Source organism: Cydia amplana, chromosome 20 (assembly GCF_948474715.1).
Source record: "Cydia amplana chromosome 20, ilCydAmpl1.1, whole genome shotgun sequence".
Classification (NCBI taxonomy): domain Eukaryota; kingdom Metazoa; phylum Arthropoda; class Insecta; order Lepidoptera; family Tortricidae; genus Cydia; species Cydia amplana.
Window position 1 is genome coordinate 2,498,046 of NC_086088.1, and position 21,798 is coordinate 2,519,843.

The 21,798-nt window shown below is 37.9% G+C and overlaps 1 protein-coding gene across 1 annotated transcript in view; it reads right to left on the reverse strand.

The window, feature by feature from the left end:
* Window positions 1-21,798, reverse strand: part of LOC134657536 (cGMP-specific 3',5'-cyclic phosphodiesterase-like) — a 157,163-nt gene that overhangs the window by 21,303 nt on the left and 114,062 nt on the right. The window contains exons 3-4 of the mRNA XM_063513112.1: window positions 9,190-9,306; window positions 6,976-7,093 (exon numbers count right to left, since the gene is read on the reverse strand). Of these exons, the coding sequence (XP_063369182.1) occupies window positions 6,976-7,093; window positions 9,190-9,306 (235 nt within the window). The remainder of the gene's footprint in view (window positions 1-6,975; window positions 7,094-9,189; window positions 9,307-21,798) is intronic.

Here is a 21,798-nt window from a genome sequence, read left to right on the forward strand (position 1 = left end):
TCCGGTACCTACTGTTTATCGATATCGATAAATGTGCGATACGTGCTGTTGTACTGTACTACTGTAAAAGTAAATATTGAAAATCAGGTGGATTAATAAAATAAATGCAAAATATAAAAATAATTTTATTTTACATAATAAAGATAAGATACAAATAGTTTTATATTTACGTAGGCATATTACAATACGCTTATGAACGTAACTAAAGCTACAATCTACTTTTAGAGCACTCCTGCAAACACTGAGTCTTGCCTGTGAAGGCTGTGAACTCCAACTTCCCACAAAGGGAAAAAGCTGTCAGGCTCATTCACTTGTAGATATTCAGAGGTTGGAGTTTCATTCAGCCTTTGTATAGGTAAATATTCCAAATCCTCATTACCTGTTACCTTTACCCATAGTCGATATCTGAAATAAAGGGATTATCGATAAGTTGTTCGCACACTATTCGTGTCTTAGGTTACCTAGTTTTTTACAAGAAGAATCTATTCACAGAATGTTTTCGTTTTAATCAAGGATTGTAAACGATAAAAACTACTCCAAACTAATTAAATTAGTATCTGGTAACGACTCAAAATGAAAATATCGCACAAAAACATCAGTTTACCGACCTGTTTGAATCAAGGGGAAATCTTGCTAAAAATATATCAGAAGTAAGTTTCCTTACACGCCTGACCCCACAAACTTAACATTTTCTTAAAGATTTGCCCCCCATTTAACTAAAAGCTAAAGTTATTTGGTCTAAACACAAAAATAAACACGTAACATAACCGCTTTCACGACAATTTAGAATGACGGTAGACGTTTTACCGATCATACCAACCTAAAGAAAAGTAGGTATAATACGTCTATGTTTGAAAGCAAGTATGGTATGTGTTACCAAAATGCAACAGCAGTCATTTTAATTCGATAAGATTATTTACTATGCCTCAACGTTGGTAACAAGTACGTTCCTAAGTTATCATAGTATGGGGTGTCGATGGGCTGGGTAGGCCCTCGTGAACCACGTTCGACGTGTTGCCTCCCTGACACACTTACGTACGAATTTACAAGTGCAACAGAGAGGCAACACGTCGTATGTGGTTCGAGGTAGGCGTTCAGGTATAGCTAGGTACTGAGATAGACATTGCCTGTAACAACATTGTGGTACCTAAAGGGAATGTCCCCGACAACGATCGCGAAAAATTTGATTCATAAGTTGCGTATTACTTATGGCTAGATCCGGTCGATAATAAAAAAAGATGTTGAGTCATATACTGTGAATTAGTTAAGTAAAATAAAATAAAAAAGTTGAATTGTAAAAATCCAAGACTTCAAAGTTTAAGTTCAAACTGTTCAAAGTCAAAGTTAAAGTTAAATTCCAAGAGTACAAAGTTTAAGTTTGAAGTAGTTAAGTAGGTAATAGTTAAAATTTTCACATCCAAAACGAAAAAATGGTATCTTTCGGTTCCTAATTTTATCGAATAGGTAATAAATTGTGTAAATTTCGCGTTAGACCCGTCTATAAATGTGAGTTAATATGTGTTCAAAACGCGAAGGTTTTAAATATTATAAATTGTGTGGCCGAGGAACAGAGGTATGACCACGTAATAATGTGTCTCGAAATACAATAAAATCCCGACTTTCATCACATTCATCACGTAAAACATAGTTTTGCAAATAACTAAAAATAAAACAAGTCCTACCTTTCCGAGCCCCTGTTTGACCCTATAACAGTTTTCTAGTAAATGGCTTTTGGGATTAAGTTCGCCGTTTGTTCATTTGTGCAATAAAAGAACAAATAAAAAGTAAATATCAAAAACTTTATTGGCCCATAATTGTTTTATTTACCTCGTACTTTAATTGCGCAATTTGATTTCTAATTCCGTCTGCTTCAACGGAAGGTTATGTGCAACCTTTATTTTATTTTAGGGACGTCTCATTGCTACACGAAATAAAACCTTAAATAAAATCCAGTAAATGGTACGCGATTAAAAAGGAAGTAAGTGCAAGTTCAAAGGCTGACATTTGTGCCATTCTCAACCAAAAGAGTACTTATTTGTCGGTTGTCAATAAGGCGCCATTTCCATATTAGCTTCAATTTGTAAGCAACCTTATCGACAACCTACAATGTGGTACCTTTTGGTTGAAAACGCACATTTGATAGCATAGTCTGTGCGGAAAGAGAAGAGTCGTGAAATGTATGGGATTCAATACATTCTACGACTTGGAGGATACAATTAAACGGAGTAGCCATTACAGGCTTTCCCCTCTGTCGAAAATAGGCGGCCGACGGTCATACACAATGTATGGTCTGACGTTTATCTGACATGGCTATTTTTACGTTACGCATACATTTGACGTTCCCCTCCCCCGCAAAAATCGGCAGACTGTTTTGTACAGAAAATTACAGACATGGCGTCTCCATTTGATTATATCCTCCAAGTTCTACGACTCTTCTCTTTTCGCACAGACTCTAAATACGTAAGTATTAAACAAACAAATTAACTTGAAACTCAAATTAGCAATTAAAATCTGTGACCGTACCCGTACAAGTGGTTAATGAAAATAGCGTTGTTTTCTCGTCAAGAAACATCAAACAATTAGATTTTTACGAGAGCCCCTCTTACGGGTAACCTATTACTCCTATTAGGTACTTTAAAATCAACCGTTGAGAGACAGTGAAAATTAAAGGTATCGTTCCCATTGTACTTACTTTACTCTTTGATCATATCCATAACAAATCCCGGGCCCCTATTCGAGATGTACAACTGTCAGATTTCGCGTCCACTTCAATTCAACAGTTGATTGGATCGCATGTTCATCAACTGCGGATAATATCATTTGGTACGGGAGTTCAACACGAAAACACGATACGACAAACGTCGCTTGTCGAATACCCCTACTGATCAAGTTCATACCCTGTTTATACAATAAAAAAACTCCTGTTATTTTTCTCACTTAAACCAACATAATTTATATACCTATATTACTTCTTGAACCAGAGTCGCCAACCGATTGAGACTTGGTTGGGAGGCTACTTCAAAGTTACATTCTGACATCAACATAAAATCTAAATGATGTTAATCCCGCGTGCATTTTGGTCATACTTGTCCGTACATGTATTGGCGCGAGCGAGACGCACGGGCGACTGATATAGATATCATTTTGATATCACAGTGCTTAAGAGCCAACAGGAGCTAAGATTTAAATATTTTAGGTAAATATACCCGTCTCGCTAACGGAAGCGGCTCTTAAAACTAGTGCGATAAGGACAATGCGAAAAATCCTGCGTAAAAATCTCAAAAATCGAGGTTTCGTACTCGACTGTTTCCTCCTCCAAAACTTAACCAATCGTAACCAAATTTGGAAGTCATAATGATAATGACATTATCTGTGTCGGACCGTTTTGCTTTTTTGACTAATTGATATCAGTTTTGAATAGCACGCCTCTCATTGTGGCATAGTCAATTAGGCCATTTTGGCCATTTTTGAAGGGCTCTAGCGCCTTAAAAAACAAAAATATCAAAAAAATCAAAACGGTCCGACACAGATTGACAATATTAATCTGTGTTGAAAAAATCATTGCTCTAGCTTCAAAACCCACGGAGGAAACAGTCGAGTACGTTTGTATGGAGAAATGACCACTCCTGTTGGCTCTTAAATTAGCTTCTTGAGATTGGCATACCTTTTAGCACATGAGTAGCTACGTATGTGTAAAGTGTGTGAGGTCTCCCTTGACCAAAGTACAACAATAAATTTCTAATAGCGTATTGTTCGCCAGGGACGGGACGATATTGTTCAACTTTATGGCTTATTGATAGCGTCAGACACCGGCGCTGTCAAACTATGGTTGTTCAAACCAATTTGTAAGTCTTTTCTCAAAACTATACTCATCCTTTTCTTTTGGGTGCTAGTAATATAGTTAGTTTTTTTAGCATTAGAAAGAATTTCGCAGAAGTAAGCTAGTGGTTCCAAATCCGGCACTTTTAGCGGTAATAATTTGAAGTAAATTATATGTATTGACCATGCTACATTAGATAATTCAATAATTATTAACAATTAAAGAGCCTGATAAAAACTGCACGCTTGCTTCTGTGGAGTTGCTTGCTTGCTTCTATGATTATTTCTGTCTATGTTTGAAATGAGACTGTATTTTGACAAATCTATAATATTAGTTTGGAAATGGCGGGCTTGGACACTTTGATCGGACGATTTTAATGACAATTTTCGATAATTGTCAGTCGTGATGGTCCTTTATAATGGCTCCCCCCAAGAGGGGATTTTGTGAGTTACTAGAGATTCAGATAGAGATCAAAGCGGACCCTGGCGCTAGGCCGGGAAAACGCTAGGTTGAAGAAGAAGACTAGAGATTTAGCGTTTGCATAAAATCCGGTAGTTCTGATTTTTTGCAGACTTATTTATGATGTTGGCCCAATTAATAATCCAAGTTTGTGACCTCGACGGCCGAACGCACTTTGTCAAAAAGATAACTCGCTACAATACGACACTTGAATTATCTTTTGTAAATTGAATAGTTTCCGAGATAATGCCTTTCAAAAGTTTTAATTTTTGGAAATTGAATTCGTAGGCTAAGTGAATGCAGTGAGTATGCACTTTTGTCTCAGGCGATGTCGCTTGGCTCGATTGTTTCTAAGGTCAAACAAAGCTGATTTGGCCCGGTATCGGTAGGCACGAGATCACACCGTGCCTACGCCCAAAAAGGGGGGAAAGGGTTGGATCCCCAGGTCCAATCTATGCTATATTTTTTCCTACTCTTCGGAGCTAGGGCAAGTTATATATCAAATCATGAACAAAGACGTTTAGTGTATTTATTAGCTTTCATTTATTTTCACATTTCCGCCCACAACTCCCAGGTATTAGCGAAGCAAAACCACTGTTTTGATTCATCCATTTCCCGGAACTTATACATCAGGGCCGACATTACTCACCCTGTTTACCAAACAAGCATAACGATTATTTCATAGCTTGACGTTGTGGGGGCGGAATTGTTTTGGTTCCTTAGGTTTTGGAACATGTTTTCTTTATTATCAGGTTTCTATGGCACGTGTAGGCGTACGTTAAATTGATTAAGTAATATCATCTCAATAGGGAATATTACGAGAAACTGCATAATAGGGGGTACCGGTACCGCTTCCACAATTCGTCACAATCTTAGGGTCTATCGCAAACGAGAGTCGAAAGTCGAGTCCTTATTTAAGAGCGGGGAGGGGGTTAAGCCAGGAAATCAGAAGGAAACTAAAACCGCTACGCGCGCGGGCTTTGACATTTTATCTCAATTCCATGAAAATATACTTCTGTTCAAATGTTGCACCTCAGATCCCTAACATACCTATGTAGCTACATAAGTACATAGCATACAACTGACTGTACGCTCGTGGTTTTATTTGGGAATCTATCGCTTGCTCGGGTATCAATATTAGAACGAATACTTCAACAACAACTTGTAAACTCAGTAACAAAAAACTATTTATTAATTTATGTTAAATGTTAGGTAAGCTACAACAACAGCAACCCATGTCAGTTCCAAGCGACTCGTATGTAAACGCAGTTTACGTCACATTTATGTAAATCCACATGTTCCACACTTTATTTATATGCAACGCTATTTTATCTGCAGATTTTCAATATCACTACGTAAACCCATCTGCTTTTCTATTTTTCCTTCTATTTGCGTTAAACTCGGAAAGCGTTAGAGAATTTGATGCGGTTTGCATTAACTACATTTACGAGAGTGCCTTTCAAAATATATCTGTGCTGTGTGTTTTATTCCGTGATTTTCTTCATTCGTATTTGTATTCATATTTTATTGCGATCATGTTCATTTTCATTACAGAGGATGGAATAAAACATTATGAAATAGGTACATGATAGCCCGTTAGGGCATTTAAGGCGTGCCTCACTCCGCGATTTCGTCGCTTTGCTACAGGTAGCTAAAAGTACATCCGTTCCACACCAATTTTGGGGAAAGACATAAGCCGCGCGTGGCGCTGTCGCCACCTAGCGGCCATATCTGTTGCTGATCGTAACAGACGCGTTTTATTAGAGAGTGAGTCTTCTGTACTTAGTACTATTATTTATTTTGTGGTAAAGAGTAATTGTAGAGCAGATGCAAAGTCTAGATGGCGCTATTAGGCGGTTTCAGCCAACTGCAAGATTGACCAAAAACTAGAAAGTAGTTAAGTAGGTAACTATGTGCAATCCGAACTATCCGAAGCTGTGCAAAGTTGGGGTTGGTGAAAGCTATTTAATGATCAAACGATTTTGAGCGCTGTTCTACGACTATGGAAATACTAAGACGCGTAAAGTACCTAAAGTGTATTCATCCTTACGTGTCTTGTCATGTAAACAAACAAACGTCAATTCCATAGAAAATCTAGACATCGTAATGTCAGATGCGTTTGAGGTAATCCGCTCGTTACTGCGATTTTTGATGAAAATCTTATTAGAAATTATATTTTTCAGTGGTTAATTGGTTGATTTCAATACTTTGTTAGTTTCTTTAAGTATACAACAACATTTTAAGTAATGAATATTGAGAAAAACGTGATAATGTCTTCGAGCAGTGTTTGTTTACATGGTAGGACAAGTAAGGATAAATACACATTTTACCCGTGTTTCCCACTGACGTCCAGTTTTTTGCGGGTACGGTTTTCTGCAGGGTCCCGTTTTAGTAGTATACGTGCTAATATAGTAACGCTCACACGAGCATTCTGTTTGCGGGATACTGCACGCATACTACAGAAAACTGGATCCTGCAGAAAACCGTACCCGCAAAAAACTGTACGTCAGTGGGAAAGAGCTCTAACAGTAGCAGTAACAGGTTGTGTTCGGCGCTGTAACGTTTTCTTGAGTCATAACGACAATGTGACGTAATTACTCATGATTAGAGCTAAATAAAATATTGGAAAGTAGAGAAAGATAAACGTTAGATAGAGAGAGAGAGAGAGAGAGAGAGAGAGAGAGAGAGTTTAGTACCTGTGTCTCTCGTGACGTCGAACAGCTTAGCTTGGAGATAGCGGTTGGGCGGCGTGCCTTTGGCCAGGAACAAGCTGCCGCGATCGGCCGACGTTAGCAGGCACACGTTCACTAGGATCTGGAAGGAAGAAAATATTTAATACATGTGGGAATAAATATTTCATAGGTGTTCTTAACGTATCACGGACAGAACTGGCTTGAGAATGTACAGCAAGTTAAAAGATATAAACATGCGCGGTATTGTGTACAATTTTTTTTCTACACATAACTTCAATAAAAAGATGGTAATAAAATTGGCATATCGCGTTCTAGAATAGATTGTAACCCCCTCATAATAAAACATGACGAGCCTCAATTATTTAAAATTTATTTTTTATTAAACGAAAAGGCTTGTATTGTAGCACGTTTATGTAAGTATAACGCCATAAGCCCTTAAGATATAAAATCGTGAAACTTGGCATACCTATAACATTTCTAACCGACTAACCCACCTATAAATAGCCTCTTTAAATCATACATTACTTAGTTACATTACTAAGTTAAAATGACATAGAAGCTGGCGCAGACATAATCCGATTGTGGCGCACGTAGCGTCATTGCTTTAATTGGCTATTTGCGAACGTCGGCCGCATACAGATTCACTGCGCTTTTATGAATTTTATGATATAAGGACTAATACTCGTATATAATGGGTATGCACTGTTTTTATATCCTAGGTAAGTATAGTAAAATAACAATTCGATGGCATACTTTTGTTTTTATAGTAGGCACAGTTAATGTATGTATATTTATATGCCTACTTTAAGCTTACTATACTTTCACATACGATGAAAATGTTTTATTTCGTCCTTTGTGGCTACCACCAGTTTGGCACTGACATAAACGTCATCGAGAACGTAATTAGAAAGTAAATTACGTTCTCGATACTCGATAGCGTATATGTCAGTTTTCACACTGTCAGTGACTCATTGTAAAAGCTCTTAGCAACGTAGGTACTTAAAGCACTACACAGACTTTACCTACAATGATAAAGTGTGGAAATGTCACCGAAAACGTAATTTTTTTTATTAAATTATGATTTTTGTGGCAAAATCGCATTTTGTCACCCAGTCACGTCGCTCCGATAAACGATTAGTGTCCTAACCAGTGTCTAAAAACTTCAAAACGAGTAAAATATAAAGAGGTAGACAGTGTTTTGGCATAGGCACAGAATAAATAATAGTACTAGGTACAGAAGACTCACTCTCTAACAAAACGTGTCTGTTACGATCAGCACAGATATGGCCGCTAGGTGGCGACAGCGCCACGCGCGGCTTATGGCTAGCCACCAAAATTGATGTGGAACGGATGTACTTTTAGCTACCTGTAGCAAATTTGCTATAGGAGACTGTGGAAAATTACTGTCAAGCAGGTAATTGTTCCAAATAATCATTAATTGAAACCATTAGATCGTTCCCGTTTATATATCGAGCGAAGGTCGTTCACGTCGCTTAACTCAGAGGTTTACGAGGGCGCTTGTAACTTCAGCTGTAAACGGTAAAATTGGACAACTTTATGTTCGAGTACGCAGATTAGATCCCGTAAGATCAAACTTTTGACAGGCGTGGCTCACTTCGCGATTTCGTCGCTTTGCTACAGGTAGCTAAAAGTACATCCGTTCCACACCAATTTTGGTGGCTAGCCTTATGGCGGCTTATGCCGCGCGTGGCGCTGTCGCCACCTAGCGGCCATATCTGTGCTGATCGTAACAGACGCGCTTTGTTAGAAAGTGAGTCTTCTGTACCTAGTACTATTATTTATTCTGTGCTTTTGAGAAGAATAGCCATAAGAGCATGTCACATATTCTTGCGGCCTTCGAAGAGTATCATATTATTGCAGGTGAGTGTACATCTTTATAGTTACTAAAAATATGCGCCGCTTTGCTTCGCGTTCACGAGTTGTACGCTTAGTGTAAGGCCTGAGTGGACGCTCGAAGCGGAGCGTTCGGCGGGACGTGCAGCGTGGCGTCGGGCTCACAAGTAATTTGAGCAGCGTGCACTAAGGCCGCTCCGCTCCGCTTCGAACGTCTACTCAGGCCAGACGCAGCGTAACCTTACGGTTTGGTACATTCAATTCAAGCGGTCGCTGATGATCTCTATGAGGCTCAAGTGTGTTTTCCAATTATCGTCCCGTCTGAAAAACGTGGTATGTATTTATATGCCACTAATATCTTACCTTATGACATAACACGTTGATATCCAACTCGTTCGCGACGTCTTTGATCAGGTCCATGAACAGATCCGCCTCCTCCAGTTGACGCTGAGCTGCTGAGCCGGTTGGCGACCGCGATCTCTGAAAAGATAGTTCAAGTTTAATGTATGTAACGGTAGATGTCACTAGGGTCCCCTAGACCCATATATGGTGGAAAGAGTCACTGGCTCCATAGCCAAACCCCCGAAGAAACATCTGCAAATAAAGACCATCAATATCATCTATATGAGGTCTTGGTGGCTCAGTTGGCAGAGCGCTGGAATATCGATCCAGAGGCCGTGAGTTTGTCTCAATAAAAGCAGTAATTTTTTCCATTTTTAAATTTAATCTAAGCTTAATAGCATCGTTCGCAGACGTTTCTGCTTGTTAAAAATAATCATTTGCTACCGTCACATGGTCGTAAGGTGAGAAATGTATTCATTGTTATACAAAAGTTCTTGTAGCAACATAACGGTCAAGCCACATATTTTGACTTTAAGAGCCCGTACCATGAGTCACTGACAGTGTCAAAACTGACATTTACGCTATCGAAAACGTAATTTACTTTCTATACATCTCGTTTGCACTAATATGCGAGTACGAAGTAAATTACGTTCTCGACGGCGTTTATGTCAGTGCCAAACTGATGGCAGCCGTAAAGTTTGTGAAATTAAGCCGTGTAGAGTTAGAAGCTTGGCTCTACATGAGATCTGACAACTTTTTGACAGTGCGAGCCATATGGTCTTGTCTTGGCAACATTTTACATGAAAATGTTTTTGATGGGATTTGACTTCTTTTTGTAAGTTGCTTAGTTATGATCAGAGATCGGACAAATTTGCGACATTGCTCGCAATAATGTGGACATGACTACAAAATTGATTAAATAATTAATCATTTAATTAATTTCTTACCTGAGGTTTAATTTTGATTCCTAATCAATAAATAACACAATGATTTCTTATAATGTAAATTTATTTAAAAACAATCAGTATGTTTTCCAAAATTTCTGTAGGTAGTCATTTTTTTATATCAAAAATATATTTAAGTGCTATTTATTGACTAGGGAACAGAATTAAATCTCAGGTAAAACATTAATTAAAATAATTAAATGATTAATTCTTTAATCAAATTTGGAGTCATGTCCACATTATTGCCAGCAATGACGCCAATCTGTCCGATCTCTGGTTATGATTTAAATATGTTGCGTAGTTTCATCATCCCCTAATTTAAATGCTGGGGGATGATTTACTGATAATCCTGAAATTTGTGTTTTATTATTTATATTTGTATAAACTTGTGAATTTTTCAGGACTTCTTACGTGACACACCAAGGTGATGTTCGTATGTTGCGACACTACGGCTGCGGCCTTGCCGCCGCAGTAGTGTTGCGCTTAATAAACACTTTATTCAATACTTATAAAGAAAAAATGGGTACTGAAGACGTTTCCCAAGGCTATATATTAAATATTGAAGGTGATATTTTATTCTACCCCCTGGAAGGCCTCAATTACTGGAATTTGGCAGGCGCACATTTATTCAAAATAAATGTTCCTTAGGGAAGAAAGCGACGGACAAATTGTAAATTATAGCTTCGGTCGTGAACGCCATCTATTATTCATATAAATAAAATGATTATTATTCTCATATCGCTTCAATAACCGGTTTATCTCATTTTTTACTTACTTTCGAAAAAGGAGGTGGTGATACTGATAATTACCGTCCGGCCGCGTGGTCCGACAGTCTTGTCCGACACGTCGGACGACAAGGAATTTCGATTTCTCGCTGTCGGACCACTCGGACTATAAGGAATTATATATTCCACTTCATTCCATCGAACCAGGAGCCATTCCAAAATTTCAATCAGTACGAGAAATTTTCAATTTATCCAAAATTTAATTTTATAATCAGAACACTCATTAATTCATTTATAAATACAAACTAAAAATGTAAAAAATAACTACTTATAAAACCCGTCCCGGGCTGTCCCTGACGCAAAGGTGCCCATCACGCTCACTGCGTTGCCGCGCTGTATTACGATGGACAGCCTTATTCATTTATTGCATTTATAATCATGTGTTACAAAGGGCATTTTACAGCTAGTTCACATCAACCCTGTTAGGGTACATAGCAATGTACTTAACTAAAACTTAATACTAAAGTAAATTTAAGTAAATTATTCTCATTGCTCAATGTACATTCCCAACCGGATGAAAGCATAAAACTTGGCATGCATGTAGAATTTGTAAGGGGTTCAATTTGTCAGCGAGTAATGAAAATTCCTTGTGAGTTTATAAGGTTTAGGAAAAATCCTTATCAGGAAAAAAAAACGTTGTCACAAATAATTGTTTACTTAACCCGCTCCGGGCTACACCCGAGTCCCGACGCACAGGTGCTTATCTGCCGGAGCGGGGATCATTTACTATAAAAAAAAATCACCGTACGATTTCTTTACCAACCGCCTTTTTATTATTATTATAAGTTAGGGCTATTTATATAAGGCTCCACAGCCTATGTATCACTGCGACCGACCCTTCCCGGCAACCTTGAAATCAAGGGTGAACAGCACCTTCTGGGCAGACTCGCTCCATTGTAGGCCACGTCTTCGCCTCGGCTAGTCTGTGGCCATGAGTAAGCCCATTTATAATATTAAAACCCTGATCTATTGTGATTGCCACCTACTACAACTCTCGATCCAAACCTGCAACTTCAAACAGCTGCAGGATCTTATTGATCGCGAGAGACTGACTCCTCGGTCTAAAATAAATATAGACCTATAGTTAGCAAAGGCCCTATAACTGGCGCCAAGCAAAAAGGCTAATGTATATAATACAGGGTGCTTCCTGTAACAGGAACAATAAATTAAACTGTAGGCTGTACTCCTCAAACTGACCAACATTTTATCAGCAACTTTCGAAAATAACTCATGTTTTGATTTTTATTACACTTTAAAGTTTATTCTAAGACGCAATGTATTGCAAATTTTGTTATGTTTAAAGCGTGACAAGCAACGTCAAACACACTGATGTCAGCGTACATTGAAGGCAATTTTTTTTTTGTATGAAAAAGAGGAAGTCTAAAGGATTCATAATTTTTAAAAGTTGCTGAACAAATGTTGGTCAGTTTGAGGAGTACAGCCTTTAGTTTAATTTATTGCTCCTGTTACAGGAAGCACCCTGTATATGGCTGAAATACTAAATTGATGGTTCTTCAAATGAAGAACCATCAATTATTCAAAAGTATCAATCTCAATTAGCACGCACGTTTTCACAATCACAAACTGAAGGGTAAAGGTCGTCTCAGGGTTGAATAAAAATATGCCTTCCGACTTAGACGTTATGGTATCTTTTCGCTCTCCCGGGAAAGGATTAATTTGTTCTTAATGTAAGAAAGGGTTAGTCGATGTTCCGACTGAGAGATGAAAAAAGATATATATTAAGTGGACTCCAGACGAGACAATTTTTCGCCAATCTGATGAAATTGTCCGATCGAATCAGGCCGTACGGACGCAAACGCCAATTTGATTCCCCGATTTTCGAAGTTAGTATCTAATCTATGGAATGCAAATTGGTGATTAAATTTGTGTACGTGTGGACGCTAGATGAGATTGGCGCCAATTATTTTCCTGATCAAATCGATCGATTTGCCCAGCTCGTCTGGACTCTACTTTAGTGATGACATTAGAACTGAGTGTCTGGTCCGCAATACGAGGGCGATCACAACAGTGACCCAATAACTGACAAATTTTAGACCTTATCTCCTTACAGTAAGGTTTACGAATGGTTTCTTAAATGTACCTATATCTAAAGGTACCTATGTTCAAGTACATATTCCGCAAATGTTGTTCTAAGTCTAAGAACTCCTCTTATTATTTTGTGATATTTGAATCATAATAATATGGACTGACTACAGTTTGAACTACTTAGCTGAAGTTTTAAAATATTACTTGACTAAAGCGGCAGACAGAATATTTCCGACTTCAGAGAGTAAATTATGTAAAGTGTCTCCCAATTAGTACCTAAAGACATTTTAATTCGCATCTCCATTTCTAGTTTCAATTACTTCTTGGCAACTTCAAAGGGTATATTTTTCTCTAGGAATGAAAGGGAAAAGGGGAAAATACAGAATTGGATTTCTAAGATAAAACAGGTTTTCTTACTCTTAAGTGAATTTGTGACGTTTTCAACAAAAAAGTAACACATTGACGGTCGTCGATAAAGATGATTTCAAATTGAAGCTTTATGGAAATAGCGCCTTATTGACAACCGACAATAAGTACCCCTTTGGTTGGAAATGGCACATTTATTGATTGGCGAATACCTACGGATCTCGGAAACGGCTCTAACGATTCCGATGTGCTATATGGGGGTTTTCGGGGGCGAAATCTCTGGGAAAACGCGCCTTTTTTAGTTATTTTAAGTTTTCCGAGCAAATAAGCAGCTATTTTTGTTATTAATCAAATACATTCGGGAACATTATTTAAGTACCTAAGTATATTTATTATCTAATGCCTGTAACATAATTAATAAAAGTGGAAGTCTTATTTAGAAATAGTCACAAACGTAGAAATATTTATTCGTCAAAATACGAGTAATCCTGACAAAAAAAAATATAACCATAAAACATCTTCCATTGTTTATCGGCCATTTTGAAACTGAAAGCGGAAGAGCCTGGCATAAACCACTTCGCTTACAAACAGTAACACTTCTGTACATCGGTGGACCTTATTACAAAGAGCATAAGGTCTATCGATGTACAGTAAACAGTGTGGGCGATGGTACAACTACAAACGTACTATTACGGACGCTTTAGAAACGTGAATGTTCAGCCTAAGGGATCATCCATTAATTACGCCACACGAATTTCTAGGTTTTTGTACCCCTCCCCCCCTCCTTGTCAAACTTGGTCACATTTTGCAAACCCCTCCCCCCCTGGTGTGACGTCACATTTTAGGCAATTTTGTTTTCAACGAAATCGACAATATTACCTCGGCATTATTTTTTCAAATAAAAAAATACATTTGATATATAAATATTAGTAATTTTATAACACAACAAAAGTTACATCCAAAATCTCATTATTTGACTGTACAGCGAATAAAAAAATATGAATTAATTTCCGGTTACTGATAATACTGATGAAGTTAAAGTGACATCACAATGTTTGTGACTCCCCCCTCCCCCATGTCACAACATGTCACATTTTCTTAGCCCCCTTCCTCCCCCTAAACGTGTGACGTAATTAATGGATGACCCCTAAGCTCATTTGCAGGGTTGAATGACTTGAATGGGTCTCGCGATGGACTGCCGTATTCGAATTTCAAGATATTCACAAGAGACTAGAATGGATCTAGTACGTGTCCTAGATCCATTCTAGATACGTTATAGTTTAGATTTCAACTAGTTTTCTTTTGCAGCGCAATTCGGGCAACCAATGTCACTTTTACGATAGATCGTGTTAGATATCTATTAGATGTGAATTAGATCTCTAAGTAATATCTCGTGGAAATCGTTCAAGAGTATCGCCAGAATCGCGGAAATGTCAATTTGACAGGTTAGATCTTAAACATATCGTTATCATATCATGGCGATGTCTAAAAGATATATCTAATAGATGTCTATTTCATAATCCGAATCGGGCCCTGATTTTCTTTCACAGGTTTTTGCTTTAACTTTTGTTATCGTATCTTGGCGATGTCTAAAATATATCTAATAGATGTCTATTTTATAATCCGAATCGGGCCCTGATTTTCTTTCACAGGTTTTTGCTTTAACTTTTCTTGATTGTATGAGCCTTTATACAGAACCCCTAGGGTAAACTTCATTCGATAGCGTGACGAGCGTTCGCGTTTGCGTTATGTCTATTTTTGTATGCGATTTTGAACAGCGCGCCAAGCGGGACGTTTTGGAAACATCCCATACAAAATGACACTTAACGCAAACGCGTACGTCATGTCCCGATATCGAATGATGGGATACAGAACGATTTTATTACGTTTATCGATTCCGACATAAAACATATCTAGGTTTTTTTTTGAAGATATAATAATATGAATGAAGTTAAACTTATTTTTATCTATACCTACCTACCCAAGTGCCTTTCTAACAAAAGCTGTCAAAAAGTGATACCTATCGCTTGTATTGTATTACAACTTGTTAATTACATATTAGAATTACAATTTACAAGTTTTTGAGAAACGGGCCCCTGTGCCCTGTTTATCAAAAGCTTGTAACTTGTAATACAAGTGGAAGTCCCTCTTTGACAGCTTTTGTTAGAAAGGGACTTCCACTTGTATTACCTACAAGTTACAAGCTTTTGATAAACAGGGCACTGGTAACTCAGAGACGCGACTTCGAGTCTCGCCCGAGACTGAGTTTTTCCACTTTTCCTTTATTTGCAGACGTTTCTGCGTAATACAAAATTAATTCAGTGGAGTAGGTATTTGCGAAAAGCAGTAACTTTCAGTTGAATATTCGAAAAATAACTTCGGGTCTTGTTGTGAACGATTATGCCACGCTTCATTTACTCTGTGCAGTCTTCGGACTAACGTCTTTTGAAGTTTCGAGTGTTTTCGCATTACATTTCTTTCGTCTTTTAAATCATATGGTAAAATAAAAAAAATAATGAGCAATATGTATTAGGTACTTTACCGAATGATTGAGTAATGGCTGAAATAATGTTTCAAAGGAAATTTTAGCAGGCAGAATATATTTCAAAACTTACTCTTACTAACACATATTCTTACAATATTATATGTCTACGTCATAAAATATCTGTGATGTTATTAGGGAGTGGTCCCGGCACTGGTTTTCTATACAAATACAGTACTGGAACCAGGAATTCCCGGTTCTCGCCATACAAACTCAGTACCGGGAGCATTCCCTAGATAGAGGTTATCTATAAAGAATAAATATTAATGGACATTTTTACACAAATTGACCCCAGGGTAAGCTCAAGTAGGCTTGTGTTGTGGGTACTCAGACAACGATAGATATATGTAATACCTATACAAATACTTAAATACATAGAAAACAACCATGACTCAGGAACAGATATCTGTGCTCATCACAGTCATCACACAAATAAATGCCCTTACTGGGATTCGAACCCAGGACCGCGGCTTCACAGGCAGGGTCACTACCCACTAGGCCAGACCGGTCGTCTATGTACCTCTATCGCCGCCGCCGCCATTAGGCATTTTATTATATTATTATATAGCCCTTTATTCTGAACCTATTTGTTGATTTTTGTAGTAATTTTAGTTTTGAATATTTATATGAAGTCTCTTAGTTCAGTGTGCCTGTCGGCAAAGGCCTCCTCCAACTCCGTCCAGTATTTCCTCTCTCTTGCCACCCTTGTCCAGAGTGGTCCCACTGTGAGTATAATTTCGTCTTCCCATCGTGTTAATTGAGTGCCTTTCGATCTTGACCCATCTGTGGGGCGCCACATGAGAATTCTTTGGCTCCACTTCTCTGTCTTGCATCTTATAGTGTGGCCTGCCCATCTCCATTTTTAGGGTTCCGTAGCCAAATGGCAAAAAACGGAACCCTTATAGATTCGTCATGTCTGTCTGTCTGTCTGTCCGTCTGTCCGTCTGTCTGTCCGTCCGTATGTCACAGCCACTTTTCTCCGAAACTATAAGAACTATACTGTTGAAACTTGGTAAGTAGATGTATTCTGTGAACCGCATTAAGATTTTCACACAAAAATAGAAAAAAAACAATAAATTTTTGGGGTTCCCCATACTTCGAACTGAAACTCAAAAATTTTTTTTTCATCAAACCCATACGTGTGGGGTATCTATGGATAGGTCTTCAAAAATGATATTGAGGTTTCTAATATCATTTTTTTCTAAACTGAATAGTTTGCGCGAGAGACACTTCCAAAGTGGTAAAATGTGTGTCCCCCCCCCTCTAACTTCTAAAATAAGAGAATGATAAAACTAAAAAAAATATATGATGTACATTACCATGTAAACTTCCACCGAAAATTGGTTTGAACGAGATCTAGTAAGTAGTTTTTTTTTATACGTCATAAATCGCCTAAATACGGAACCCTTCATGAGCGAGTCCGACTCGCACTTGGCCGCTTTTTTGCTTGTCTATGTGGGTGAGGATGTCTGCTACTTTTGTTCTGGTTCTTATGTCAGAGTTGCGGTTTTTATCCTGTAATTTTATACCGAGCATGCTCCTCTCCATCGCTCTCTGGCACTTCGCAAGTTTATCTCGTTGTTTTTTAGTAAGAGACCAAGTTTCGCAGCCATAGGTTAGACATGGAAGGACACATGTGTTGAAGGTTTTGCTTTTTATCCTTATACCTAGGTTGCTTTTCATGATTTCTTTGAGTGACCAGTATTTGCTCCAGCCGGACGCTATTCTTTTTTCGATTTCTTTATCCATTTGGTCCTTGAAAGATATTATTTGGCCTAGGTATACATACTCTTCTACGTAGTCTAGAATGTATCTAGAATGCCATTAGGCATTAGTATTAACTCAAAATACAAGCTTTGCTTAGTTTGGGGCTAAGTCGATTTGTGTAACACTGTCCATAAAAATAAACTTGTCGACTCTATAGACTATGACGTAGATTAATGATACTCGCTGAACGCCATATTAAGAACGAATAAATGTACTTATCATAATTTCTGAGGAATGCAGGATGACTTTGCAATTCAAACTGATTGATGGGTCTGCTCAGAATCCCTGCTCTCTTTGAGCTGTCATCAGAATCAGCCAGGAACCAATCCATTAACGCAGCTGAGTGCCTAGTCAACATGCTAATCGTTTGCGCTACGACGAAATGCTGTCTCTCTATCTCACTAATATGTAAGAGTGATATAGAGATAGAAAACTTTTCGATGTCGTAGCGCAAACGTTTGGCATTTTGACTAGGCCACCTGTTCGGGTCATTCAAATAAATTGTATCGCAGCATTCGCAGCCAAAGACACTCAAGCATGATACTCAATACTTGTCATTCCATCAAACGCAGTCGTCATAAGATAACATCTATGACATATATTTTTCGTAGGTACATAGAATAGAATTTAATAGAATAGTTTTTATTCGTAAATAAACAGACAATACACATAATTACACATAAAGAACATAGTGAAAATAAAGTGTCACGAAATGGCCCCATCTCAGCATGTTGCTGGCGACTTCCAGCGCTGATCTTCCGATGAGACCATCAAGTGAGAAATAATCACGGACGGTAACAGACAAAATTAAAGAAACATAAAGGAAAGAAACAGAAGCGCTGGTGGCCTAACGGTAAGAGCGTGCGACTTGCAATCCGGAGGTCGCGGGTTCGAACCCCGGCTCGTGCCAATGAGTTTTTCGGAACTTATGTACGAAATATCATTTGATAATTTACCAGTCGCTTTTCGGTGAAGGAAAACATCGTGAAGAAACCGGACTAATCCCAATACGGGCCTGGTTTACCCTCTGGGTTGGAAGGTCAGATGGCAGTCGCTTTCGTAAAAACTAGTGCCCACGCCAATTACTGGGATTAGTTCCCAAGCGGACCCCAGGCTCCCATGAGCCGTGGCATAATGCCGGGACAACGCGAGGAAGATGATGATGAAAGGAAAGAAACATAAAACACAGTTTACACAAACGGATGCAAAATAAAATAGAATCACAACATACATAGCTAACAATACACAGACGAGTCAGCGTTTTTCCCCATAGTAAAGTTGTTTTGTAAAACAAGCCTATATTTCGTTTCCTGGATCCCCACAAATGACGTCAAATGACGTCAGACGACGTCAATGGCGACAAACAGACACCCCCAGGTGGGCAAAGCTGACATCGAAACAAAAATCTATTATTAGATGGTGGCCTATTATAATAAGCTGGAGGCCGATTCTGATTTAACAGTTTATTATGGTTTTGATATTGTTTTGATATGACCTTGAAGATTGCTCACGATGATTGTTGCATGCGATTTAGTTCGAGATTTCTTGGTTCGTTCGTGTTGACTAAAGGGGTAGGTAGGTGTAGGATCGGAACCGGTTTTTTGCAAAAACTTAGAAATAACCATATTTTTCGAATTATTTTATACTCGAAATGTAGGACTCAGTTGTGTTTTTAGGTTACGACTTCGTATTATTAGATTGCCCAATTAGAAATAAAGTAATTAGCAAAGAACTAAAAAATACCGTTTCCGTTCCCATACAAAAATTACCGGTATCCCGTAGGTATATAGAGATCGCTTTATAGCCATAAAGACACCGATTGCTTTACGGATCCCTTTGTTTAACATAATGATTGAAAGTCATAATTTAATGATGGTCAGATTATCATAATTCTGAAACCGTAAACTTTTCAGGAATTTCCTAAGGTTATCCTATTATTAGGTTAGGTTAGGTTTGTTTTATGCTATTTCTGAAAAGTAACGCGTTTCTGAGAAAAACTAAATTATGACTAACGAAAATGCGGAAAAACAATACATTATGACTTAAAACTTTATGGGAAACAATAGAGACCCGTTGTTTTAACGTTTAGCCTCCACACATTTAGGTCTTTAGCCTATAGTCTCCACGCATTTTCTATACCACCTCGGTGGCAAAGTAAGCGCTCACAGTAACCTATGAACGACTGCAGCTCCAGGGATGCGCATTGCCAATTTTCATTGCATTCAGGTCTTTTGCCTACAGACTCCGCGAATTAATAAAACTTCTTCGAATGCTTTTCTTTCCTTCACAACGTTTTCCTTAGCTGAAAAATCTTCAGAATCTCCTCTCACCATAAACTCTCAAAACACGTTCACCTTTCTCGTTAACTTATTATTTTCTAAGCATTTTTCCCTAACCTCTAAAAAAATGTTTCCATGCAGATTGTTCTTGAAATAACCATAAACTTTCACGGTGAAATAAAAGTTTCCGCGGTAGAAAACAGTGAAATTCTGTAAAATATATTCGTCAGATGAACGGAGTTTCTGCAAAGGTCATTAGACTTTATTGCTAAGGGAATAAGGTCTGAACTTTATCGTGGCTTTTGACTTTACGAACAGACAATGTAGGGAAAATGGGTACGCTCGTGGAGAGCCGAAGCCATTTCAACTTTCAAGTTTCCTTAGGGGATTGGTACTATTTTTAACAAAAACCCATTGCGGTGTTCGAAAATTCTTTATTTTCCTACGGACCTTGATTCAAACTTTCACGATTTTACACCTTATTCTTTACGAAAACAGGATCAGGTATAATTTTAGTGTAAAACTTTCAAGTTGACAAACAAGACTAAATGCGGGTAGCTTGGAAAACTCGCGCTGCTAGAAGATGTTGATATTGACTTTGGCCAGTTTTTCTTTGAGGCCACGGGGACTATGGAGACCTCAAAATTTAGGTAATTTTAAAACTCAATAATACGCGGTTTCTATAAATAATACCTAATATGGGTATTACGGACATTTATATAAGAAGTAACTCTGCATTGATTAGAATTGGGAAATTTTATGTTTTATAAAATCGTAACGTATTTTTTCCAACGGATACTCACTTTACTGGTTACCAAAAAAATTGTCCAAAAAAAAACAACGGGTTGCACTCCGGGAGTGCCGGCAGAAGTGAAAACACAATGACTAGTGCAAAATGTCTGCAACACTATGTATAATTGAGGTAAACGCCATCTAGCGTTCTTTCGTCGCATTACTTGAAACCCCTAAGCACATCACTGTTAGTACTCGAGTTATATTATTAGTATTATTACCAGTTAGAGGGAAACTCACTAGATGGCATTTAAATCAATAAATAAAAACTCAATGACATTGTAACAGTGTTTCGATCACGTCACGTGTCCGTCTTACGGTCACGTGACCTGTCGCGAGTTTAACATTTTTTCCCCACCTCAAAAATTGCACAGCGCCGCTAAAGAAGTATTCACTTAAAAAAATAAGTTTTGTTGTTGATCAAATACCTAACACGTAGTTTGCTTCTTTTTTTTCTGTTTCTAATGTTCAAAGTTACGTGAACGTAATTTTCTCAGCCTATAATCAAGGTAAATTGAGAGAAAATTACAAATCAATTGCTACATCAAAACGTTTCAGAAGACTACAAAGACGTCTAAATGAGCAGAATTCCAATTCTCCGTTGTAATGTACGTAGAATTATGCTATGATATATTGTGTAGGTAGAGGTAGTAAACGTTGAAAATCCTCTGAAGTAGAGGTTAGGTAGCAATATTTGCATGAGTGCGTTACTATTGGTTCGAGTTAAGAATTTCAAGCTAGCGCGAGTCTCTTTTTATTACACGTAAGATCAATAGTCTGAGTAGGTATAAGGTATTAACAACTCGTACAAAGAGGATGGTGTGTGTGTGGCGTTTGACAGAACTACACCGTGTTGATAAGCTGCGCTAATTATATTAAGAATAAGTGTAAAAATCGTGTAATAAGTGAAGAATCTTGCCTGAAGTTATGGCACCAACAGTGCTCGTTAAGTTGAAGATCATAGAAACACTCGGGTGAGCTGTATTGTTCTAAAAAACACATTAACTGACTAATGGACATAACTGTAAACACACGCACACATAGAACATTCAAAATTAACAGCAAATACTCGGAAATAATCGGAAATAACTTCAAATTAAAAGAACGGT